This window comes from Dipodomys merriami, unplaced genomic scaffold, assembly GCF_024711535.1.
Source record: "Dipodomys merriami isolate MVZ:Mamm:240054 unplaced genomic scaffold, mDipMer1.0.p SCAF_78, whole genome shotgun sequence".
Classification (NCBI taxonomy): Eukaryota; Metazoa; Chordata; class Mammalia; order Rodentia; family Heteromyidae; genus Dipodomys; species Dipodomys merriami.
Window position 1 is genome coordinate 2,506,443 of NW_027206379.1, and position 26,274 is coordinate 2,532,716.

A 26,274-nucleotide genomic window follows, 5' to 3' on the forward strand; every position below is an offset into this window, starting at 1 on the left:
AGCCACAGTGCCACTTCTGGTTTTCTGGTGGTTTATTGGAGATAGAAGTCTCACAGACTTTCCTGCTCAGGCTGGCTTTGAACCAAGATCCTCAGATCTCAGCCTCTGGTCCCTGGCTTTGTTGTTGTTTTTGAGATTGGATCTCACATTTTTCCTGGGCTGACTTCAACTCCATCTTTTGCTGCCTTCTCAGTAGCTAGGGTTATAGTGTCTCTTCTTATACTTTTGAATCCAGCCTTTTCCCACAACCTTACTTAACTGTGACTTAAATCTATAATAGAATGTAGGACTCAACTGTGCATTTTAAGGGTTCTTCGGACCTACAACTTGAAACTCGTTACAATTCTTTGGATACTGCTTCATTTGCTTGCTTTGGTGTGTGTGTGTGTGTGTGTGTGTGTGTGTGTGTGTGTGTGTGTGTGTGTGTGTGTGTGTGTGTGTGTGTGTGTGTGTGTGTGTGTGTGTGTGTGTGTGTGTGTGTGTGTGTGTGTGTGTGTGTGTGTGTGTGTGTGTGTGTGTGTGTGTTAATTGTTGCTGTTGAGACAGTCTCCCTGTCCTTGTGTGTGTGTGTTTTAATTGTTGTTGCTGTTGAGCAGTCTCCCTGTGTAGGCCAAGCCTGCCTTCTTTAGCTTCTGAAGTACTGGGATTACATACAGGTGTACCACTTAACCTGGCTCCATTTTTTTTTAATTGTGGTAAAATGAATGTAACATAAAATTTACCATCTTAACCTGTTTTTAAGTATATATTTCAGTCCATCTTTGTACCCTTTTCATCTTTTAAAACTGAAACTCCATATACATTAAAAAATAGCTTTCTATTCCTTCTTGTCTGGCAGTTCCCATTCTCCTTCCTTATCTGTTAGGATATGTTCCAAGACTCCTTGAAATCTCAGATAGTTCTGATTCCTATAGGTACTGTTTTTTACTTAATTCATTTATTTTTGTTGGTTATGGGGCTTGAACTCTGGGCCTGGGTGCTGTCCCTCAGCTTTCAGCTCAAGGCTAGCACTCTACCACTTGAGCCACAGTGGCACTTCTAGTTTTTCTGGTGGTTAATTGGAGATAAGAGTCTCATGGACTTTACTGCCCAGGCTGGCTTTGAACTATGATCCTCAGATCTTAGCCTCCTGAGTAGCTAGGATTACAGGTATGAGCCACTGGCCCCCAGCTTAGTATTATTATTATTATTTACTATTCATAACAATTACTTTATTTTATAAATTGAAACGGTAAGAGATGTGCAACAGTAATGATAGAACAAGCACAATAGTGTACTGTAATGAAAGTTACATACATGTGATTTCTCAAGACAATTGTATCACATCCTATAGTTACTCTTGTTGACTGTAGAAGTCACTGACTAAATTGGCCAAGACAGGTTTTGTCAAAATACAGTTTCTCTTTATTTGTGGCTCATTTAACATGTCTTTAAGGTTTGCCCACACTGTAGTAGCATATGCCAGAATTTCTTTCCCTTTATATAGAAATTCCCCACATTTCACATGTCTGTTCTGCTTTTGATGGGTACTTGGTTTACTCTGTGTTTTATCTATGGTGAATAATGCTGTTGTGGACACGAGTATACAAGTATTTCTTCAGACCCAGCCTAGAGTTCTTTGGAGTAGGACCCCAAAGTACACTTGTTGGTCATATGGTAATTCTTATTTTTTGTTTCTTGTGGAGTTTTATGGTTTGGTATTCTAAATTTTTTGAGGAAACATCGTATTTTCCCTTTTATCTGTGTGAGGTTCCTGGGGCTCAAACTCAGGGCCTGGGCACTGTCCGTGAGTTTTTTGCTCAAGGCTAATGCTCTACCACTTGAGCCACAGCCTCTCTTCTGGCTTTTTGGTAGTTTATTGGAAATAAAGAGTCTTATGGACTTTCCTTCTCAGGCTGGCTTCAAACCACCACCTTCAGATCTCAGCCTCACGAGTAGCTAGAATTATAGGCACGAGGCACTGCCTCCCAGCTCCCTTTTCCTTCCCTTTCCTTTTCTCCCCCATTGGGGGAGGCGGAATATGTTTGGTTCTGTTTCATTTTGTTTGGAGATAGTCTTGCTGTGTAGTCTTACATGGCCTTGAACTCATTTAAAGTATTTGTTGAGATCCCAGTGTAGTAATGTTTTATTGAAGAAAGGACGACGAACAACATTTTATTTGTAGATGCCTTGTAGACAGCATTCATAGAGGATTTCTAATTAATAGAGTATACACAGTCTTTTTCCTGTAATATACTTAGCTATCTGTGTCATGCTTTGGAAAGTTATCTGTATTTTATGGTCAGTATTTGTTTAATTGACAGGAATTTGGCTGCCCCAGGTACTTCTGTGATCTTAATATTCTACTCACAAATTATCATAAAAGTTATAAAAGATGATACCTCAAGTAGTAAGATGTTACTTTGGAATTCTGTTGTAGTATTTTAAAGTATGATGCCTTTGTAAGCCAACCTTGTAGTTGTTTCATAGAAACAAACAGAAGAATATGTATTTTTCTTCCTTCACTGACTGATTTTATGGCATGTATATTTATTTCTGTGTTAATTGTTTAGCAGGTAAAAGCCTGGTTAAAGGTGTGGCAGTGCGTTTTCCTCCCCTTTTTCACATAGAAAATGTCCTGTGGGGGCTGGGAAGGTGGCTCAGTGGTAGAGCGCTTGCCTTGCATGCCTGAGGCCCTGGGTTGGATTCCTCAGCACCACATAAGCAAAAAGAAAAAAGCCGGAAGTGGCGCTGTGGCTCAAGTGGTAGAGCACTAGCCTTGAGCTGAAGAGCTGAGGGACAGCGCCCAGGCCCAGAGTTCAGGCCCCACAACCGGACCCCCAAAAAAAAAAAAAAACCAAGAAAATGTTCTGTGGGAATCAAGACTTGAACCAGTATCTTTTAATGAAACTATCATCACACTGACAAAGAAACATGTGTGATTATCTGCTTTCTCTCTCTCTTTTTAATAGGAGTGCTTCTGTTTCCTATGATACCATATTTTAGTCCGGCTAATCTTCTAATGCGGTAAATTGGAAGACCGTTACCATCAGGATAACCTGTAATGGGCAAGGAGCCACAGAGAAGAAAACATTTGTTTTAATTTTTAACCTTGGTTTGAAAGGTAAGGTCAATTGAGATCACCAGAAGTTTCCTAACAAGAACTGTGTATCAAGAGAAGCAGTGCTCTGAGATACTAGAGCCCAGGGGAACCAGGTCGAGGGCATTCTCTTTGAGCTGGGTACAGTATGAAACTACTACTGTGTTTTTAGGAAGTAATCATTGTGGTAGCCTCCGTAGTCTCTGTGGTCTACTTTAGTATACCTAAGATTCTACAGAACTCAATGGACTCTAGTTTCCAAGAGAGGCTGAGCTGTGCACTGAGGGCTAAGCAGGCATAGCAGGCTGAAATAGCATGTAGAGGAAGAGTGCTAAAAGAGACCTGCAACCCAGGCCTCTGCTTGTGATTCATCTGGCTCTGTGCATATGTGAGATGTTTGTTTTATACTAGCTAAAGACTTGGCTTCCAGCCAGGTCTTGGTCTCCTTTGAGTTCTATTTGCTATCAGTTTGGAACTCTTTATTGGGAACTTTTTATTAAGCATCAGAAACTGACTTTGCAGATTTGACGTTTGTCCCAGTTGGCACCTAATAGAAAGTCACACAGAAGAGCCTTTGGGGCATGTCATACGAGCATAGTTAACATAGTTTCTTTTGGATCATTGTATCTCAATGAGGGTAGACAAATGATAAGGTCATCTATCTCTTTGGACTGTTGCTAGCTTCACAACTTGACATTTTTGGTTACTTTTTACTGTGCTACTTGCCTTTAATTTCTGATGATAAGTCAGGTTCTGTCCTTTCAGTGACTCTTACAACTTTTTCTTTTCTACTTCTATTCCTGTGAGTTTAGATCAGGCTCTCTGTACTACTTAGAAGATCCTATCATTGTTTTGTTCTAATAAGTCACTTCTTATACCCAGGTGATCTTTCCTAGGCATCTAGAATACTTTGTAGGGGTTGGAGGCATGGCTCAGTTGGCCATGCCTCCATGAATTAAAGCATCAGGCACTGAGTTTGAGCTCCTATCTCAGACAAAAAATAACTGTGCGTCATTATGACCTTCCTAGTACTTCCGATATGGTCCTGCAAACCTTAGGAAGCTCAAATGTCCTCCCTTCCTCCCTCTCTCCCTCCCTCCTGTCTGTCTTGTCTTGTCTTGTCTCCCCCCCCCCCTTTCTTTCTGTCTGTCCTGTGGTTAGGGGCCTGAGCACTGTGACTGGGTTTCTTTTTGCTCAAGGCTAACACTCTACCACTTGAGCCACTGTGCCATTTCCAGCCTTTTCTGTTTATGTGGTACTAAGGAATTGAACCCAGGGCGTCATGCATGCTGGGCAAGCACTAAGCCACATTCCCAGCCCCTCAAATGTACTTATGGAGTGACATTCATAAACTCTTTGCTCCATAGTCAGGTTCTTACATAAACTTTCTAATTTCTCTAGATGTATTTTGTTACTTTTTTTTCTTGAATCCATCCTTTATGACAATTCCCTCAACATAGTCATTCACCTTTTCTCCTAGTCTTACCTAGTTTCCTAATTCTGTTTATTTTTATTATTCTGTTTTTTAAAAATTTTTATTTGTACTGAGATTTGAACTTGAGGCTTCATGCTTGCTTTAAAAAAAAAAAAAAAAAAGCACTCTGCTGTTGAGCTACAGCTCCAGACCTTTTTTGTATTCTGGGCCTGGGCTCTGACCCTCAGCTCTTCAGCTCAAGACTAGCACTCTACCACTTGAGCCACAGTGCCACTTCAGGTTTTTTGGTGGTTTATTGGAGACAAGAGTCTCACAGACATTCCTGCCCAAGCTGGCTTTGAACCTCAGATCTCAGCCCCTTACATAGCTAGGATTACAGGCGTGAGCCACTGGTGCCTGGCTCCAGATCTTTTTTGTGCTAGTTACTTTCTTTCTTCTTTTTTTTGAGTAGTTGAATAAACAAGTTTTAATTCCATAAGTTACATTATGATCATTGTCATCCCTTGCACTGTTCTCTCCCATTGTCCCCCCCCCATCCTTCAAGTTATATAGTTCAGTGTTTTTAGTATACTGAATCACTGAATATCATCCTCCCTCCATTCCTGTCCCCCTTTAATTGCCCTCTCTACCCCTTCCTCCCCATAACTCCCCCCCCCCCATCCTATTTCTGCTTCCTGGTATTCATTTTGTTAAACAGTTCATTAGTTGTTCAGAGGAGTTGTACCATTGGACTCCTCCCCTAAATATGCCATCTTTTAGTCAGCTTGTGTATATATGCATAAGCCCCTGTATTTGTTAATCATGTATGTTTGCAGTTTAGATTAACTTCCACATATGAGAGAGAACATGCACTATTCATCTCTGAGCCTAACTTCACTTATTATTTATTCACTTCACTTTTATTTATTTTTGAGATAAGGTCTAGCTTCCTTGCCCAAGCACATGCCTGAACCATGATCTTCCTATTTTTCTCTTCCCACTTAGAGCTGGGGTAGCAGGCTTGCATCATTGTGCCCAGCTATTGGTTGAGAAGGAGTCTCATCAATTTTTCTGCTTGGGCTGGCCTCAAATTGAGATCCTGTGAATTTCAGCCTTTCAAGTAGCTAAGGTATGAGCTATCCACACCCAGCTCTACCCCTTGTGTCAAATTCTTTCTTGTTTAAATTTTCTGGATTGTTCAAGGACCTTTATGAAGTCTTAGTAGCTTCTTATTAAATATTCTAGGATTTGTTTCCTATTTTACTAGATGTTAAGTATTTTGTGATAAGGGAGTTTTGAATCCTACTTTATTGATAATACTTTCTAAATAATAGGAATCACTAATGGTTTGATGGTAGACTCTAAAAATTTAGAGACATTTTGCAAGGTAATTGAGACTTTCTACTTTTCTTCCTGCCTCAGTTTTATTTCTTTTCTGACAATGGTCCTTGGCTGTGTCAGTTTTTACTGTTTTCTCTTTTGTTCATTTCTATTCATCATCAAGCTGTCACATTATTAGGATGAGGGAACTAAAAAACATTACCCAAATATTTTCGGTAGTCCTTAAATAAGTACCCAGTGATTCAAATGATTCCTAGAGTGGAACCATACTGGAGACTAAACTTACATTGCAAAGGCCCAGGTATTTAGGTTTTGCAGACAAACAATGGATATTAAGAAGTTATTTGTAGAATAGTCTCTTTTCAACTTCTTTACAAATATTCTACCTGTAGTTATTTCATGAAGTTTACTCAGAGCTAAAAAGTCACACAGTATCCACAGGTTTGTAACATGAAATAACAGTCCTCTGTGCAGTCTCCATCCCTGACTGACTGAGGGGGTCTGGATCTGCCACCTTCATCTGTTACTCACTTTGACAATTCTAAGTAATAGGTCTTCCTCTACTCCACTGGTGATGAAGAAAAAAGAGGTTTTAGCTCCTTCTATCCTCAATATTTTGACATACTTAAAACATAATTCTTAGGTAAACTCAGTATTAAAAGTTTGTATAATTTGGTTAATTATCTTTTATTTTTTTGCAATTTTTTTTGTTATTGTAAAAATACCATACAGAGGGGTTACAATTACATGGGCAAGTACATTTCTTATCAAGCATTGTTGCCTCCTTTGTTTCCCCATACCATCCCCTCCCCTCTCTACCTCCTCACCCCCCTACCACCACCGCCCCCCACCCCCCACCCCCCAGTCCGCCAAAGTTGTAAAGTTTGTTTTTTTGGACATAACGTCTTGCGCATCTCATTGTTGTAATGGGCCCACCTGTAACCCTATTTAAATGATTTGTTTTTTTCCCTTCCCCTCCACAAAGGTTAATTATCTTAAATACCTGACTTACTTGCCAATTCTTTCAGTGCAGTCAGACAGCAGCTCTGTCAGCTCGTATAGGAAGGACCCTGGGCTCATGCTCTGGCCCTCTCATAGCTGCTATGGTCCTTCCCTCTTCCTTTTGGTGGCCGCTTTTGCTATTTATAGCCTTGGCTTCATAGATTTTTTTTTTTTTTTTGGCATTTAGTGAAAAACATTCTTAATAGCTTCCCAAGAAATGGGAATAAATTTTTGCAAATTTACTTTCCTGAAAATTGTCTTTTCTAGAATGGGTAAGCCCCTCTCTGGCTCTTACCTGTGTCCAAGAGGATCTTTTGTCTTTCTCACTGCCCTTTGGGATGGCAGGGCCTAAGGAGAGCCACACTGGCAAACTGAGAACATTCCTTTTTACCGCTATAGATTGACCATAAGGGTATGCCCTTGTAAACCATGTTGTGGTAATTCCTATTCTCTGTAATCCTAGCACTCTGGAGGCTGAAGCAGGAAGATGAGTTTAAGGCTAGCCTAATTTATGGAGCCAGTCACAAACAACAACAAAACAGTGTTACCTAGTGCCAGTGACTTAGGCCTGTAATCCAACTACTCAGGAGGCAAAGATCCAGAGAGTTGTGGCTCAACACTACCCTGGGCAAAAAACTCTGTGAGACTTATTTCCAAAATCACCAGCAAAAAGTCAGTGTCAACAGCAGTGATACTCACTAGACCCTATGCTGAAAGCGAACTATACAACTTGTGGGTGGGAATGGGAGGGAAAACTGTGAGAGAGCAAGGGAAGGCATGATACTGTCCAAAAAGAAATTTATACTCTTGCCTCACTTAAGTAATTGTAACCTCTCTATACATCACCTTTTTTTAAAATTTATAATGGGGCTTGAACTCTGGGCCTGGGTGCTGTCCTTGAGCTCTTCATCAAGGCGAGTGCTCTAGCACTTGAGCCACAGCACCACTTCAGGCGCCACTTCAGGTTTTCTGGTGGTTAATTGGAGATAAGAGTCTCACAGACTTTCCTGCCTGGTCTGGCTTTGAACCATGATCCTCAGATCTCCCCTTCTGGGTATAGGATTATAGGCGTGAGCCACCAGCACCTGGCTTATATATCATCTTTATAATAATATTTGAAAAAAAATTAAAACCAAGGTAGAGATGTGGCTCAAGTGATAGAGCATCAACTGAGCAAGCAAACCAAGTAAGCATAAAGTCTCAACTTCAAATCCAAGAACTGCCAAGGAAAAGAAAAAAGTGTGTGCTCGCACCTGTACTGGTGCCTATAGCTCAAGGCTGGTATTCTGCCACTTGAGCTACAGGTCCACATTTGACTTTTTGTTGATCAGTTGGAGATGAGAAGAGTCTTGTGAACTTTTCTTCCCTGGTTGGCTTCTAACCTCGATCCTCAGGTCTGTCTCCTAAGTAGCTAGAATTACAAGTGTGAGCCACTGGCACCTTGTCAGGAGCAGTGTTTCAAGGCAACCTGTTCTTCCCTGTGTTCTGTGTTTCTGTCTCTGGTAAAAATTATGTTGTTTCTATGGACACCAAGCTTTGTTATCGGGGGAAGAGTTTATCATTAACAACACTGTGAGGTAGCCTCCTTCACAGTAACTCTGTACTCTGCTATTTATAGATACTTTCCTTCCTGTCCTCTTCGTAATGGTGTCACAGTCTGCACTCCACCAAACTCTCCTTGCGCTTCCCCATTTGCATTTTGTCAGACATTGTCCACTGTGTTTCTTGCACACATGAATCACCTGAGGAGCAATTATGAGTTTGCAATTATCTCCACTGCTTGGACCAGTGAGAGGAACTCTTTGGAAGCTCAGTTGCTCAACTCTTTGACAGCTCAGTGTGTCTACTTGTGAACCACACCAGAGCTCTAGTGTAATTGTATATGCTACTCATGGAATGAGCAAGTTTTTTGGGATGTAAAGAGTACAAAAGAACTCAGGGTTTTCCAGGATCAGTCCTGAGTCCAGTTTTTCCCCCTCCTTTCACATTTAATTAGGTATCCTGTTTCCCAGCCTGTTTGAATGAACTAAGTCTTTTTTATATTTGTTACACTTTTGAGTTACCATACAAAACAAAACAAATTCTCAGGATACCCCTATCGCCCTCCTGGTTCAAGATAGAGCTTTTTTGTTGTTGGTCTTGGGGCTTGAACTCAGAGCATGAGCACTGTCCCTGAGTGTTTTTCTAAAGGTTAGTGCTCTGCCACTTGAGCCATAGTTCCACTTCTGGCTTTTTGGTGGTTAATTGGAAATAAGAGTCTCAGGAACTTTCTTATATAGGCTGGCTTCGAAAACAGTCCTTAGATCTCAGCCTTCTGAGTAGCTAAGATTACAGCCACTAAGGTCTGGCTATCTTATTTTTTTGTGAGGCTGTTGTGCATGGAATTGCTTTTCTGATTTCTCAGCCTTTTTATTGTTGGTATATAGAAAAGCTACTGAGTTTTTTTTTAGTGCTGATTTTGTATCTTGTCATCTTTATAAAACTGCTTATTGAATCTACAAGTTTTTTAGTGGAATCTTTGGGATCTTTTACATGTAGAATCAAGTCTTATGCAAATAGGGATAATTTGATTTCTGCCTTCCCCTTTTGAATCTTGATAATTGCCACATTGCTTTGGTTAGGAATTAAGTACTATATTTGGTAAGAGTAGGGAGAGTGGACACTCTTGTCTTATTTCTGACTTAAGGGGAAATTATTTCAGTTTCTCCCTGTTTAATATGATGTTGACTATAAACTTGTCATATGTAGCCTTTATTATGTTCTAGTTTCTTCAGAGCTTTTATCATAAAAAGATGTTGATTTTTGTCAAAAGCCCTTTCTGTGTCAATTGGAATGGTTATGGGACTTCTGTCCTTGCTTCTGTTATATGCTGCATTCCATTTATTGGTTTCCATAAGTTGAGCCATCCTTGAATCCCTGGGATGAAACCAATTTAATCAGTGTATGATCTTTTTACTATGTTTAAGTATTTTATTGAGAATTGTTGCATCATGTTTCATCAAAGTGACTTGTTATGTTCTTGGTTTGGGGATGGGTATAACACTAGCTTTGGATGAATTTGGTAGCATTCCTTCTATCTAGTGGAAAAGTATGAGGAATATTGGTTTTGGGTCTTTAAAGTTCTGACAGCATCTAATAGTGAACTTACAGTATCTTTGTTTTTCTTGAGCTACTTTTGGAGAGTAATATAGTATGCTGTGCTTATGTCTTGTTGGAAAGAAACTTAGTGTCAGTCCTGAGGGAGTTTCTGGAATAAAACAGTCACACATTTGTATTAGCATGTTTTTCATGGTTATATAATCATGTAAATATGCTTAATGCAATTTGTGAAAACATTGACTAAAATGGTCATGTCCTCAATTGTTTCTTTGTGAATTATTTACTCTATTACTTGAACCACACCTCCATTTCCAGCTTTTTCTTAAGAGACAGGAGTCTTACAGACTTTTCTTCTGACTGGCTTCAAAATAGATCCTCAGAACTTAGTCTTCTGCGTAGCTAATGCTTCAGGCATGAGCTACCAGTGCCCAGCTCTTTGTGAATTATAACCAAGCAGCAATGATTTAAAACTTGTATCAGAAACATGAGGCAATTTGTTAGCCATACCGAATCTCAGGGCAAAGCTCTGTTTTGCTAAGTCAAAATCTCTGCCCCTGCTTCTTGATTGCTGGAGTTAAAAGTTCAGTTAAAAGTATTTGCAGGGGCTGGGAAGGTGGCTCAGTGGTAGAGTGCTTGCCTTGCACGCATAAGGCCCTAGGTTTGATTCCTTAGCACCACATAAGCAGAAAAAGCTGGAAGTGGTGCTATGGCTCAAGTGGTAGAACCCTAGCCTTGAGCTGAAGAGCTGAGGGACAGTGCCCAGGTCCAGAGTTCAGGCCCCATGACTAACCAAAAAAAAAGTTATTTGCAAATGAGTGCCTGCATAGTAAACATAAAGACCTGAGTTCAAATCTCCAGTTCCCAAAAAAATAAGTTAATAAAGGTTCCTGATTATGTTGTCAGACATGTTTACTGCACAATAGTAGCTTCTGTTTGCTATGTGCCTATAGGTTCTGTTTACTCACCAAATGAGCACACAGCCAGTTAACTCAGAATACCGAGACTAAAGGAATAAAGGAGTGGCATGACCTGTGCCAGGCCTCTCATGGTGTGCTACTGATTGAGCTGGTGGTGGAATCCAGGTCTGTTGAGGGTTAGTAGTAATGTTCTGGGGAAAATGTTTATTTGGTGAATGCAAGTGGTTGTAGGTAGTTTTTGTAGGTAGTTTTCAAAAACCACCTTTGGGCCTTGGTGAATGTGCTTGCATTCTCTGAGCAGTGCCTTGGCAGGTGACACAGGTAGACAGATGCTCTTGCAAGTTATTTACCCACATTCTGTGGAATTGTCAGACATTCAGTGCTTGAATGCTTTGAAGAAAGTGACCAGGCCTCAAGTTTCATTCCAGAAAGGTTTGTTATGAAAGTAGTAATAATTTCAATGAAACTTTAATTAAAACTTTGGTCTGAGAAGAATAGATTTATTCAGCTGTTTGATACTGTACTTGTACATCCGCAGGAAAAATTGAGAACAGTAGAGATTGTTTTCTCTGGTATCAAGTGACAGGTGACTCCCTAGGGACCTACGCATTTTAATGTCTAGCCCCTCTGGGGAAAAAAATGCCACTTTTAAACTTCTTTAATCTTCTTTTGTAAAACAAGTCTCATTGATTATCACTCCTTGTTGATTAATTTATTGTAAGAAATTGTGCATTACCCCTAACTGTATTTAACTATAGTTAGGAGTGGATTTTAAAGTATACTTGCATTTACTAAATATGAATTGTTCTGATGCTAGTTTTTCTGCTAATCTGAGTAGTCAGTTTTTTGTTGTTGTTGTTTTGTTTTGCTGGTTGTGGGGCCTGAACTCTGTCCCTCAGCTCTTCAGCTCAAGGCCAGTGCTCTACCATTTGAGCCACAGCGCCACATAAGCTTTTTCTGCTTATGTGGTGCTGAGGAATAGTACCCAGGACCTCATGCATGCAAGGCAAGCACTCTACCATTGAGCCACCTTCCCAGCCTAGTCAGTGTTTTTAACTACTCTGCTTTACCTCAGGCCTTGTGGTTTGACTTTGTAATTATTATTTCATGTCTAGCTTCTTTCTACTTCAAGGGGCACAAATAGAAACAAGGGTCAAGCCTAGTATAACCAATTTACCAGTGCCATGTGTTTCTAGTCAGTTTGTTGTTTGGCTATGAGACATAGTACATAATGTCTGCTTAAGTTTACTTTGCTTAAGTTTGATTTTCATTTGGAGGTATTCCCAGTATGAAAGAAATTCCCATGGAAATGTACATTTCAGTGTGTTCTGTTTTAGAAAAAAAATGCTGTTCTAACTTAGGATAGTAGAGAACAAAATGAATTAAAGTCATTTTTACAATACTTGCTAAAAAATCCCTTTTCTCCTGTTTAACTTGTGTTTTAAGTATAGCAAAAACCAGGATTATGAGCTGGGGAATTGGAGGGAAGTGCAGGCTAGCTTTAAACTTAACGTTCTTCTGGCTCAGCCAGCTGAGTCCTGAGATTACGGACATACACCACCATACAGGCCAGGGTGTGTGTGTGTGATTTAATTCATAATTTTTTCATTATGTTTTGCTTCTTGTATAGGATTATGAGAAATAAAGATTTGCTCCAACCTAGTATTTTTTTTAAAGATTTTGTCCTGTATTTCTAACTATGTTCAATTTTCTTACTTCATGTAGAAGGATCATTAGTTTACCAGAAATTGGATTTTCAGACTGTTGCATACTGATGGAAAGGAAGGTCACTAGGTATTGTGGGAAAGGTTTCTTTTCAGACTGTTACTTTGCTGACATTTAAATAAATGAACTGAACTGCCAATCTTAACACCTGCTAGGAGCAGCATTTCCACGATCAGCTTTGAAGACAAGATGTACTGATTGAGGGTTTTGCTGTTTTAAATAAGAGCTGTTGTGCTTGTTTATAACCTTGAGGACTAGTACAGGTTAGTATTTACTTTGAATTCATAAACAAACCAGCTTTACATAGTCTCATGTTATAGAACACTACGCTACAATGGCTATTTTAGTCATCTTAAGCATGGGGAAGAATGATAAAAATACACTTTAAAAAGATGACAATTTTTTAAAAAGAATTTGCTAGTAAATAAGCAGCTGTGTTATTCCAGCAGAAGTATTGCAGAAACTATTTTGTGTCCCTAAACGAGGAAGGACTTCTTCTTCTTCGTAGAAGGGGAAACCAACTTGTCCCCCTTTTCCCTCCATTGGAGTTATCTTTTAGCATCATTTTTCTTTTTTCTGGAGGCCCAAATGGCATGGTGATGTTTTTTGGTTTGCCATTTCCCATATACCTGTCAAGCATAAAATCAATTAGGTCTAAGGTTATTACCACTGACCTTCCCCATGAAATTGTTTTCTTCCTAGAAAGTACTAGCACAGTTGCTCCAGTTCTCACTCCACTTGCTGCTTACCTCACTAGTAGAGAGGCCTTCAGGTTGTTTGCCAGGCAGGCCTGCAAAGTGCCCTCCTTTTCACCTTAGGCAGATAGCTTGCCTGCTAGTTTGGCTATTGCTATTTGTGCCATGAGTTGTTTGCCTGGCATGTTCTATGATGTCATCTACACAAAATTAAAGGATGTAGCCGGGCGCCAGTGGCTTACGCCTGTCATCCTAGCTACTCAGGAGGCTAAGGATCATGGTTCAAAGCCAGCCCCGGCAGGAAAGTCCATGAGACTTTTTTTTTTTTGGGTCCGGTTGTGGGGCCTGAACTCTGGGCCTGGGTGCTGTCCCTCAGCTCTTCAGCTCAAGGCTGGAGCTCTACCACTTGAGCCACAGCACCACTTCCGGCTTTTTTTTCTTTTTGCTTATGTGGTGCTGAGGAATCGAACCCAGGGCCTCAGGCATGCAAGGCAAGCGCTCTACCACTGAGCCAACTTCCCAGCCCTCCATGAGACTCTTATCTCCAATAAACCACTAGAAAACAGGAAGTGGTGCTGTGGGCTCAACAGTAGAGCGCTCGCCTTGAGCTGAAGAGCTGAGGGACAGCGCCCAAGCCCAGAGCTCAAGCCCCACAACCGTCAAAAAAAAAAAAAATTAGAGGATGTCATCTACACAAAAAAAGAGGAAAGAGCCATGATTCCCACTATGCCTCCCACTATGAGCCTTGTACCATCCTAGGGAACTTCCTGTTGAGCAAGCCATCGTAAGTCTGGATTAGGTGAGCTGCAGCTGCTGCTTGTTCCTCAGCACGGCTTGGGCCCCTTGCTGTAATGATTATAAACATATTGCCATGTTTCATTGAGAGCATTAAAATGTTCTCAAGCAGAAGTGGTTTATAATGTTTTTCACATTTCATAGTATTTTATTTGAAACTTACTAAGGAGCTTTTTTTCTTTTTCTTTTTTCTTTTTTTTTTTTTTTTTTTGCGGGTTGTGGGGCCTGAACTCTGGGCCTGGGCACTGTCCCTCAGCTCTTCAGCTCAAGGCTAGCGCTCTACCACTTGAGCCACAGCACCACTTCCGGCTTTTTTCTTTTTTTTTTTTTTGCTTATTTGGTGGTGAGGAATCGAACCCAGGGCCTCATTCATGCAAGGCAAGCACTCTGCCCCTTAGCCACCAGCTAAGGAGCTTTTTTGAGCTTCCTTAAAATGCTTTTCTTTTTTGTTGTGGGGCATGAACTCAGGACCTGGGTGCTGTCCCTGAGCTTTGTTGCTCAAGGCTAGTACTTTACTACTTTGAGCCACAGCACCACTTCTGGTTTTGTGGTGGTTAATTGCTTTGTTGCTTAAGGCTAGCCAGTGCTTTATCACTTTAAGCCACAATTGTCATTGAGCCACAATCCTCAGATCTCAACCTCCTGAATAGCTAGGAGTATAGGTGTAAGCTGCCCATGTCTGCCTACTGCTGCTTTTTTAAATTATTAGATTAATCATGTGACTATCAGTATAAGTAAAATTGGTCCTGTGTGATCTCTATTTTTTTAAAAAATATTTTGAGGCAGGTTTAAGAGTACATTTCCAATATGGGTGGATTTAGCAAAACACATAGTAAAAACGTGTGCTTTATATAGGTTCCAATCTTCCTTCCTTTAACCAGGGATTTAGTAAGTAGCATGTGGATGATAACAGTAAGGAGACACTGGGCTGACAGTGAAGCTGTCACTGAAGGAGAGTTTTGATTGGGCATGTCAAAGTATCACTATCTTACCACATTCTAGCTCAGGAATTCTGCAGTGAGCCTCTTTGACAGCTAGAATGACCTGATGGGTTCTGTTCCTACTAAGGACTTACACTTGATGCTGTCATCTTGTCACCATTGGTCAGAGATGGCCTTTGAGATACTCTCATTATGACAGCCTTTAGATGAAACAGTAGGCCTGCTATTCATGCTTATTTTCATTTGGAACATAACTATCTTCTATAGCTCTGTAACTTGTTGAAAGTGGGGAAGTTAAAGTTGAGGAAAGAGCATGTATGTCACACTGGGGGGTGATTGCCTTAGATTTGACTGTCAAAATAACCAGGGAGAATATGTTTCTCTAAATTTCAGTGTTAGATTCCAATTTATAAATACCTTTATTAAGAATGGGATAGGCTTTACTATTGTATGGTATCAGGCTTTTGAGAATGAAAAAGCTAAAAGAGCTAGTTTGAAGTGGCCATTCACTTCCTTCGTATTCCACAAAAAGTTCTAGATAGACCTTATTAGTTGCTAAAGACAGTAATTTTATGAAGAATATGTTCTGGGCCAGGCGTTGGTGGCTTATGCCTACAATCCTAGTTACTCAGGAGGCTGAGATCTGAGGATCACGGTTCAAAGCCAGTCCGAGCAGGAAAGTCCATGAAACTCTTATCTCCAATAAACCACCAGAAAACCGGAAGTGGCGCTCTGTAGCTCTTGTGGTAGAGCGCTAGCCTTGAGCTGAAGAGCTGAGGGACAGCGCCCAGGCACAGAGTTCAAGACCTATGACCGACCAAAAAAAAAAAAAAAAAAAAAAAAGAATATGTTCTGTACCCTTCAGAAAAGGGTTATTCTCTGCCTTTTTTTTTTTTCTTCCAGCAATTCTTCAACAAAGCATGGGTCAATTAATTTGACAAGTTTAAATCATCCTTAATTTTAGCTTTGAACATTTTTGTGTTAATATTTTTTAACCAATAAAGTATATTTTCTTACAAGTAAAAAAATCATACAATGTTATTAAAGAGTTTTTATAGGTTTAAGATGGAAGATATTTTACTTTTATGTGAGCCAAGTTGATTTGCAATTTGAATTATGGGAAATTAATATGTAAAGTTGAAATTATATGAAATACTCTTTGCATTTTGTTTAGACCAGCATGTTTTGGAAATTTGATCTTCACTCATCATCCCACATAGACACACTTCTAGAAAGAGAAGATGTAACACTGAAGGAGTTAATGGATGAGGAAGATGTTTTACAGGAATGTAAAGCTCAGAACCGCAAACTTATAGAGTTTCTGTTAAAAGCAGAATGTCTCGAAGATTTAGTCTCATTCATTATAGAAGAACCACCTCAAGACATGGATGAAAAGATCAGATACAAGTAAGAAAATTCAATCTTCTCTTTAGGGTGGGGACTAAAGTTGGGATAGAGATAAGCAGTCCAGACCAAGAATCCCCTAGAGCCACTGAAGCCGTTGACAGAATGTTGAGATGATCAAGAGGGACAAATTTAGTGGGGCACACAGTTCATTCTAGAACTAAACCCATCAGCTCATAGGAATCTGAATTTCAGCCAGAAGATTTCATGGATGGACAGCTTGCTTAGTAAAGTAATGAGCGCCTTCTTAAAATAGCAAGACTACTCAAGTAAGATAGAAGGCCAGTTGTTATGTGATGGCCCCAAATTGCCAGGCAGGTCTGAGTTGGAGTGTGGATTGTAAAGAGAGCATTGCTGATACAAAAAAAAATCTGACCTTTTTTTTTTTAACCTGAAAATTAGTGCACAAGTCTTAATGAAATTAGCAAAGCTATATTTAAACAGGAAACACCACATTAACTAACGATAGTGGATTTTTCTGCTTATCATCAGTTTAATCTGCTTATAACAGAAAACAATGGTACAGTGAGGAGCTTTTATAACTATTTATAACACCTTTTATGCATACCTTTGGAAAGCCTTAGTGAATATTAAGTATATATTATAAATTTTTTATTGTTATAAAGGTGATATACAGAGGAGTTATTGTTTCATAAGTCAGGTAGTGAGTACATTTCTTTTTGGATAATGTCACACTGATATTAGGTATATTTAAATGGAGGTATTAGTTATTTCTCTAAATCTAGCTCTTCAGTTATTTTCCCCATCTGGTCCTCCAGGATACAGCACCTTCAGGAAAACAATTGGTGCCCAAATCAACTTGATGGAGTAGAAAAACCATGGCCTTTTACTAATGCTTCTTTCGCCCCTCCTTCCCAATTCTCACCCTCTTCCTTTTCCCAGGGAGCGATGCCTTAAGTTACTGGTAGTTTGGATGTTCAAGGATATCATATTTTTTCTTTGCCAACCATTAAATTTTATATCTGCCATTAAGTGAAAGCCTCCATTCAGAGATCAAAAGAAAAACGAAAGCAGTCTGGCACTAGAAATAGTATGCCCTTATTCCCTAAAAAGAGATGTACTTTGATTCTCCCACAGTGAACTAGCATGTGTGGGTGCTGTTGACCTGGGCACATCACCTGGGAGGTACTGAGCCCAGGAACGCAAGTCTGCAATCAGGCCCTCCTAGAAGTACTGTGGTGCTTCCGTTGCACATGCTCTGAGAACTAGTAGTTCCCTTCTTGGGTCAGATTCTTCACATAACAGATGAAGTTAGTAGTTCTTTACCTAGTGGGGGGCGTGTGAAGTGCTTACTTTATGAAAAGAAATTGTACTCTTCCACCCCATACTAGTTATGACACATGTGGGACCCAAAAACACAGCAATAATATTCCTTCTCTGACCATTTTGTGTTGCCTTTGAGGCTGTGGGAACAGAAGTCCTTTCTTAGATGCACAACCTCTTCTAAGATGTTGTAGATGGAACCATTTGAAGGAGCATGTCCTGAGCTGGAGGGAAGTACTCCATAGTCAGTCTGACCACTAGCAGTATGAAATGTACCTTGGGAGTTTCAAACACTTACAGTAGTCCAAGGACTTTTCTAGATAGTATGTGAACCTTTTGCTAAATTAATATGGACTATAGTCATCCCAGGAATTTACTAGCATTTTATGCTTTAAAAATGATGTAGTGATTACTGTATATGGGTAAACCAATCTAAAAACCTGTATTTTGTCAGAGAAATCCTCTGGAGAAAAAACAGGATAAGAGGACTGCTAAAAGTGATGGGTATGGAGAAGAGAGTTCAGGGGAAGATCTCATTAAAAAGTGCCTTTGAGCTGAGCACTGATGGCTCACGCCTGTAGTAATAGCTACTTGAGAGGTTGAAACTGGGAGGATCAAGCAAGGTTTGAGGTCAGCCAGGACAGAAACATTTGTTAGAACCCTTGTCAACTCAAAGCTGGGTGCAAAGGTGTACACTTGTCATTCTAAACTACATGGGAGGCTGTGGTTGGGAGAATCAAGGTTCCAGGCCAGCCAGGGGAAGAAAAGACAGTAAAGACTCATTCCCCACAGTGGGAAATTGAAAGTGGTGACATGTGCCTATTATTCCAGCAACTGCAAGAAGCCTAAAATAGGTGGCAGTGCACCTGTGTAGCAAACACCAGATCCTTGGTTCAAATTGTAATACCCCTTCCTCCTTCACTGAAGAGAGAAAAGTCACCTGTGATGAGAGCTGTTCAGTAATGAGAGGGTTGCTATGCGGAAGGCTTGGCAGGGAACAGCAAGTGCTGAAGCCCTTACATGCACCTGTGCTTGATGGACCCCAAGAGCAGCAGGGCAGCCAGGAAGGGGGACCCTCATAACTAGAGATGCATGGGAAGAGGGACACAGGATGAAGCCAGAGCAGCCCCAGAGACAGGCCACAGGGGACTGGTGGGCTCTGCAGGACCTTTGCTTCACTTGGACTAAAACAAAAAGCCACCTAAGGGTTTGGGGCAGTAAAGTGATGTTAGCTGACTTTGCTTTCTGTGTACTCTCTGCCTGCTCTAGAGCTTTGAGGCCCTGAGGATAATAGAAAAGAAGTCAGGCACTGCTGGCTCACACTTGTAATCTTAGCTACTCAGGAGATCTGAGGATCACGGTTTGAAGCCAGACTGGGCAGGAAAGTATCTCCAGTTAACCAGCAGAAAACCAGAAATGGTGTTTTGCCTCAAAGTGGTAGAGTGCCAATCAAAAAAAAAAAGTCAACGAAAAGAAAAGAATAGAGGGGGAAGGTCAGTCAGAAGGCTGCAGTCATCAGCAGAGAAAGAGAAGTTCTCAGTGACCAGAGAGGGGAGAATGGTTAGATTCCAGAACTCTTAGATGAAGTTAGAACGGAAAAGACCTCCTGCTGGATGTGAGTGGGAGTGGAAGGGTTAAGGAGCTCTAAGTTTGGCCAGGCATTTAAGGAATGGCACTCAAGGTAGACATCAAGGGATGTTCAAGTGTGTAGCTTCAGTCAGGTTTGAGCTGCCCGTTGGCTCTGGGTGGAGACAAGGAGTGGTACCAGGTAGATGGGGGCCCTCTACTGGCTGAGATCAACTTTGGAACTGAGGCAGATGAAGAAAGGCTCAGAGATTGGAGATGGAGGCTGGTGGCCGGACCAGTGTTTCATAGGGTACAATGAATGAACAGGCCCAAGAGGAGAGTCAGGAGAGAATGCAGCCTAAAAGCCACCAATGTCAGCCTCAGGGAGAAGAGAGGGATGATGGTCTGGGCTGTTGCCCACCAGAATGAGGGAACATGAATGTGATCAAGCTAACAAGGGCTACTCTACAGTGGAGCTGTTCTGGGGATGGGGATGGGGGTGGGGAGACAAGCTTGAGAGAGCATGGGTGGCTAAAAGCAGATATGTGGATATTCTTATTTATTTGGTCTGTGAGTATGCCTGTGAGACAGCTGCAGTAGAAAGTGAGTGGCAGTGAAGATGCTACTAGCACTGCCATACAAGTCGCCAGCAGGCACAGGGTGGCCTCAGGCCAGGGTAGGCCATATCAAGTCAGCAGTGTGGGTCCTCTGACCTCTGTATCCTCTGTACAAATAAGTGGGGTCAGAGAGTGCAGGAGGTATTACCTAGGGTTGGAAAGGAGAACACCTTTGGGTGCTGTACAAACATTGAATATTAAAGAGAGGAAAAGAATAGTCCCACAATTCTCACTGCATTTCATTGACTAGATGAAGGGGCAGTTGTAAAGGGCCCCGCATCTTGATGTGGATGGAGGTTCTGCATGGAATTGAGTCCACCTGTGCATTTTGCTCACAGGGTTGAGTCTTACCGCCTTTTTGTTGGTGGCGGTGGTCGTGGGGCTTGAAGTCTGGGCCTGGGCGTTGTCCCTCAGCTCTTCAGCTCAAGGCAAGTGCTCTACCACTTGAGCCACAGTGCCACTTCCGGTTTTCTGGTGGTTAATTGGAGGTAAGAGTCTCACGGACTTTCCTGCCCAGGCTGGCTTTGAACCTCCATCGTCAGATCTCAGCCTCCTGAGTAACTAAGATGACAGGCATAAGCCACTAGTGCCCCAGCCTTAACTTTATTTACTGCTTCGTGTTGAGATGGTTGAAGCAGTGTGTCTGTCTGTTCATCCTTTCAACAGCAATATTTCTGCAGTTGATAGTAAAAAAAAAAAAAATAGTAAAAAAATGCAGTATTCTTTAAACACAACTTTATCCCAAGTTGTTTTCTGAGCATTTTGAATGTATTACCTCCTGTAATAAGAATTGTTGCGGGCTGGGAAGGTGGCTCAGTGGTAGAGCGCTTGCCTTGCATGCCTGAGGCCCTGGGTTCGATTCCTCAGCACCACATAAGCAAAAAGAAAAAAGCCGGAAGTGGCGCTGTGGCTCAAGTGGTAGAGCGCTAGACTTGAGCTGAAGAGCTGAGGGACAGCGCCCAGGCCCAGAGTTCAGGCCCCACGACCGGACGCCAAAAAAAAAAAATTAGGAATAAGAATTGTTGCCTTAATATATATTAGAAACCTGGAAACAGAGGCACAGAGTGGTTAGGAAGTTGGTTAAGGATATACAGCTTGTAATTGAACCAATTAAGTATGAGTCCAGTAACTGCTGCTGTACTACATAATCTTTTCCTTGGCATTACAACAAATGAGGAAGACTAATTGAGCCAGAGTCCTCCAGAAGACAACTCTTTGATACTGTGATTCTCATGCTCACACCTCTGCCAGATCTCTTCTTGTTTTCCAGTCTTCCTCCTATAAAGGTTTTTTGTTTTTTGTTTTTATAATCTAATACTACTCAGACTTCTGACCTAGCCCTAGACCCTCTTAGTGCTGTGGCTTTCTCTGTTGCCAGTGCTGTCTAAGCCAGCTGTTTCCCTCCAGGTAGCCATTGCTTAGTTTCCAGGTGTGTCACACATGCTAGCCCACAGTTCTGACCCCCCTCTCTTGTCATGCAGCCACTTTGGCCTGTTTTATCTCCTTCCTGCTCTGGTCAGCATTTGAGCCAAACCTAATGACTAGCTGTGGCTAAGGTCTCAGGATGCCTGACAAGGAAGGGACTGTGAGATTCTTGGAGTCTTCACTGAGACTGTTGACAGAGAGCTAGTTTGTGGTAACAGGAGGAGTAGAGTATAAAGGATGGATCTGTTGGCTCTTTATCAGTGAATGGTCATTGGCAGTGGGGAGTAGTTGAGGGGCTGCAGGTATTTCTAAAGCTGTGGGATCCCTAAAAGACCAGAGAGCAGATGCTGCCCTGTCCTTGTATGTCTTAGAGTGAGATCACAGTGGTTTTGTGTCTTTACTAATCCCTGGAAGATCCAGGGGGCTGGCTTGGAAAGCACAGGGCTAGTGACCTGATCTTCCCCCTTCAGTATATTAAGAGTATATGTCCTCATGATAGAATACAGAGTGTACACTTGATAACTTCATCAAAACAACGTTGTCATTTCATTTGCAACCCATCTAAAAATAGCACTGACTGACCCAGGTATGTGCAACGTGCCCGAGTCATTTCTAGATGGGTGTGTAGTGCAACTTCCTGGAACCCAGCAGCCTTTATATGTGGGGAGCAGGCTGCTGATGGCCATCTCCTCACAGCTTTTACCCTGATCTCTGCCCTCCTTGAGAACTGGGGAGGCCCCACCTCCTGCCATGCAACGGCTCATGGTGTGCTCTAGTTTTATTGGGGGAAATGCATTCTTACTAAAATTTAATTCAAAGATCCTTCTTTTTCTTTAACAAAGTAGAACATTTATTTTAATTGAGAGATTGGACAGATTGGATTTTCCCCTATAGATGTTACTGTTTTCACAAAATTAATAGTAAACCTTCCTGATTTGTGTTTTACTTTGTGTAATTAATTTGCTGATGTAATATCCTGTTCTTCTAGGTATCCAAATATATCTTGTGAGTTGCTCACTTCTGATGTCTCCCAGATGAATGATAGACTGGGAGAAGATGAATCCTTGCTAATGAAATTATATAGCTTCCTCCTAAATGACTCCCCTTTGAACCCACTACTTGCCAGTTTCTTCAGCAAGGTGCTAAGTATTCTTATCAGCAGAAAACCAGAACAGGTAAATATGGTTTCCAAAAGGTAAGTATTAGGGCCAGTTGTCCCCAAGGTGATTTCCAGTAATGTTATCACTGTATTGTTCTCAGTTCATCCCATTGCTATAAAAAATGTATTTTAAGTTTTAAACATTCTATGCACTGACTGAACACTGATTTATACCTTAGTGACATATTCTTTTAATAGCCTTAGAAGCTCACTTAATTTGTTAGCACACTTTGGTCTTTTTCTCTTGACAAGTGATTGGAAGCATGAGACTGTTGAGGACCTGTGTGTGTACCTCAATGGTTGAATATGTGGGAGGAGGGTCCCAGGACTGTGGGTGTTGCTATAGCTGCTTTGCTGGGTTTCCCCCAGTGCTTTTTCCCAAATGTAATTGATGATTGCTTTGTCTACTCAAATATTTTACTACTGTAGCTCTGCAGTTCCTGCTCAGCAGTGCTAAACAGAAATCATATCTCAGTGTTCTGGCACTAACCCCCCATTTCTGGCTTTTTGCGCCAAACACCATGTATAGGCGGCTGTTTCCCAAGCACCTCTCTCATTTGTGTAGTTCCCCAAGGTGTCCCTGGACCAGGTCACCTGGGAATTTGTTAGCATCGTAAGTTCTTAGTCCTTAGAATCAGAAACTCTAATGCATAATAAGATTGAGAGCCGCTGTAGTTTCTAGTGGTATCTGGTGGTGGGAAGAATTCAAGATTATGATCCATTTATGAAAACAGTACAGAGTAGAGCTTCAAATGTTCAAGTACAACCTGTGATGGACTCTTCAAAAGTGGAACAAGCATGGTACCAGTGAAAGTGGTCAGGCAAGTCAGACTGGCATTCTTCGTGTTGGAAAGCACTTTCCAGCAACTCAGCCTTGCTGTCAGCTCACATGAAGGGACTGGAACTATTTTGGGCTCAGTATGTTCTGTCCTATGGCAAGGTGAAGTGGGTACATGTTTTATTTTAGAAAGACGATATTGTTCTTTCGACCTCATAATTAAAAAAAAATGTAGGATAACTTTTCTAAGTGTATTGGGGAAAAGATTCCTTTCCTTTTGGTAATAATCTTAAATCATGGTAACTGCAGCACAGATTGTTTCTCATTTAAGTACTGCTGGCTAATTTAGGAGAATGCAAGCCTTGGTGCTCCCCAGTCAGTTCTCAGATGTGATAGATGCTGTGTTTCAGCATAGTTTTCCTCCTCAGTTCTGTGCTATTAGATCCAAACCTACAGGCCATGATTTTCAGTTGCATCTGATGCAATGGGAGAGTATATGTATATGATACAACGGGAGAGTATATGTGCGTAAGACTTTCTGGACTCTGTGTTTTTGTTAGGCTTTGAACTTGATGGGTTTTTTTTTGTTTTGTTTTGTTTTTTTTTTTGGTCGGTCGTGGGGCTTGAACTCTGGGCCTGGGCGCTGTCCCTCAGCTCTTCAGCCCAAGGCGAGCGCTCTACCACTTGAGCTACAGCGCCACTTCCGGTTTTCTGGTGGTTTATTTGAGATAGGAGTCTCACGGTCTCTCCTGCCCGGGCTGGCTTTGAACCGCGATCCTCAGATCTCAGCCTCCTGAGTAGCTAGGATTACAGGCGTGAGCCACCAGCGCCCGGCCTGAACTTGATGTTTTATGTGTGGCTGTTCATGTGACAATTGAACACTAGGAGAAAGTCCTGTCACTCTGTTACTCCTCACTCTTTTCATCCAGGATGTTCTAGAGAATAGATTTCTCTTTGTTCAGAGCAGGGTAAAACTTGACACCTCTCTGTCTTTTGAGAATTATGAGGGTTTCATGTAGCACGAGAATATGAAATGCAGACAATGACCAAAAGTTGAGACTTGAGTGACTTTACTACTAAAGATAGTTTTTTGTTTTTGTTTTTGTTTTTTGGGGGGGGTCCGGTTCTGGGGCCTGAACTCTGGGCCTGGGCACTGTACCTCAGCTCTTCAGCTCAAGGCTAGAGCTCTACCACCTGAGCCACAGCACCACTTCCATCTTTTTTCTTTTTGCTTATGTGGTGCTGAGGGCCTCAGGCATGCAAGGCAAGTGCTCTACCACTGAGCCACCTTCCCAGCCCCCTAAAGATAGTTTTTAACTTAGAGAACAGGGCATCCGGCTGCCAGGCAGAGTTGTCTGGTACCAGCTGTGGTCCCCTATTACACATTGCTGAGGTTTGTGTTTGTAGGCTCAAGATCCATTGTTTGTGCCAATAAGTTGTGGAGTGTTCTAGTCACATGGACCTTTTCCTCCTCTTTTATTATCCTTTCAGAAATTATGGGATTCTGTTGTGAGTGGAATAACAATACCATTTCTCAAAGGTTTATGTCAAAATATTTAGCCTTATGATCCAGGAAACAGTGTGTGATAATGATTAGTCCTGTAATTGTATCTAATTATGTGGAGCAGTTCTGGTTTCCTGGCCGTTAGACATCTTCATGCAGGTTGATGGAAGACCTCTGGCTTTTGCTGCAGCTAGCTCTGAGTTAAAATCCTGGAGTTAGCCATTCTTTAACTTACCTGAGCCTCGGTTTCAGGTCTGTAACATTGGATCATTCAGCCCTCCCTGCTAGGATGTGACAAGGTGCTGTGGCGGCAGCTGCTACAATAACCGTGTTGTTCTCAGGATACACAGTGGGTTTTGATCGATCATGAGCTCACACAAGCAGAAATCAGGAAAGGCACACAACATTGTAGCCACAAAGGTCAGAGTCCTCCTGCAGCTCTTCCTGCTAGCCATCTACCAGTGTGAGGTGATCTCTGGAACAAAAGCCAACTCACCTCCGTGTATGTAGCAGGTGACTTCATTACTTAGAAGTAGAAATTTTTATGTTTTGCATTTTTTCTTTTATTTACTAGAGTATAATTAGGATTTTAAGTATTCTGCATTTTGTGTTAAGTCTAGCAGAAGTATTTTATGTTTGTAAACTATAAGATAGTATATTCTCTTTGTATATGTATGTGTTAAATCCTTGATTCCCATTCTTTTTTTTTGGTCCGGTCGTTGGGCCTGAACTCTGGGCCTGGGCGCTGTCCCTCAGCTCTTCAGCTCAAGGCTAGCGCTCTACCACTTGAGCCACAGTGCCACTTCCGACTTTTTTCTTATGTGGTGCTGAGGAATCGAACCCAGGGCCTCAGGGCCTCAGGCATGCAAGGCAAGAGCTCTATCATTGAGCCACCTTCCCAGCCTGTAGAGAGCTGCGAGAGGCCGCACCTGGAAGATGGTGCCAGCTTCCGCCCTCCGCCTTCCCGATGGCGAGTGCTCTCTGTGTAAACAACTCCTGATATGGCTAAGGCAAAGAATCTGGCTTGCTTCCGCGCACCTGAACCTATTGGTGGTTCCCACGTGGCGTATCAGGGTTGGCTACCCAGCGGGTACTTAAGGCTGTGGGGAATTCTCCCCCGGGTTGGGGTCACAAGATTAAAAAAAGGTCCTGAATAAACGGCAGAGAGAAGAGTCCGGTGTCGCGTCTCCTTGCTGGTCGAGGTGGTAGCGACACCAGCCCATTGATTCCCATTCTTTAAAGTAACAACAAGCCAGACACCAGTGGCTCACCCGTAGCCTGCCATCCTAGCTACTCCGGAGGCTGAGATCTGAGGATCGCAGTTCAAAGCCAGCCCAGGCAGAAAAGTCCCTGTGAGACTCTTACTTCCAATTAACCACTCAAAAACCTGAAGTGGTACTGTGTCTCAAGTGGTAGAGCACTAGCCTTGAGCACAAAGAGAGGCTCAGGGACAGTGCCTAGGCCCTGAATTCCAGCCCCACAGCAGACAAAAAAGAATTAGCAACAAAAATGTATAGAAAGAAAAGACT

The 26,274-nt window shown here is 41.8% G+C and overlaps 1 protein-coding gene across 13 annotated transcripts in view; it reads left to right on the forward strand.

The window, feature by feature from the left end:
* The window catches only part of Ppp6r3 (protein phosphatase 6 regulatory subunit 3), a 115,433-nt gene that overhangs the window by 31,594 nt on the left and 57,565 nt on the right, over positions 1-26,274 (forward strand). For all 13 annotated transcript variants that reach the window (XM_070009454.1, XM_070009456.1, XM_070009457.1 and 10 more), the window contains exons 2-4: positions 2,952-3,103; positions 16,183-16,415; positions 22,293-22,479. In XM_070009454.1, the coding sequence (XP_069865555.1) occupies positions 16,189-16,415; positions 22,293-22,479 (414 nt within the window). In that variant the 5' untranslated portion in view covers positions 2,952-3,103; positions 16,183-16,188. The remainder of the gene's footprint in view (positions 1-2,951; positions 3,104-16,182; positions 16,416-22,292; positions 22,480-26,274) is intronic.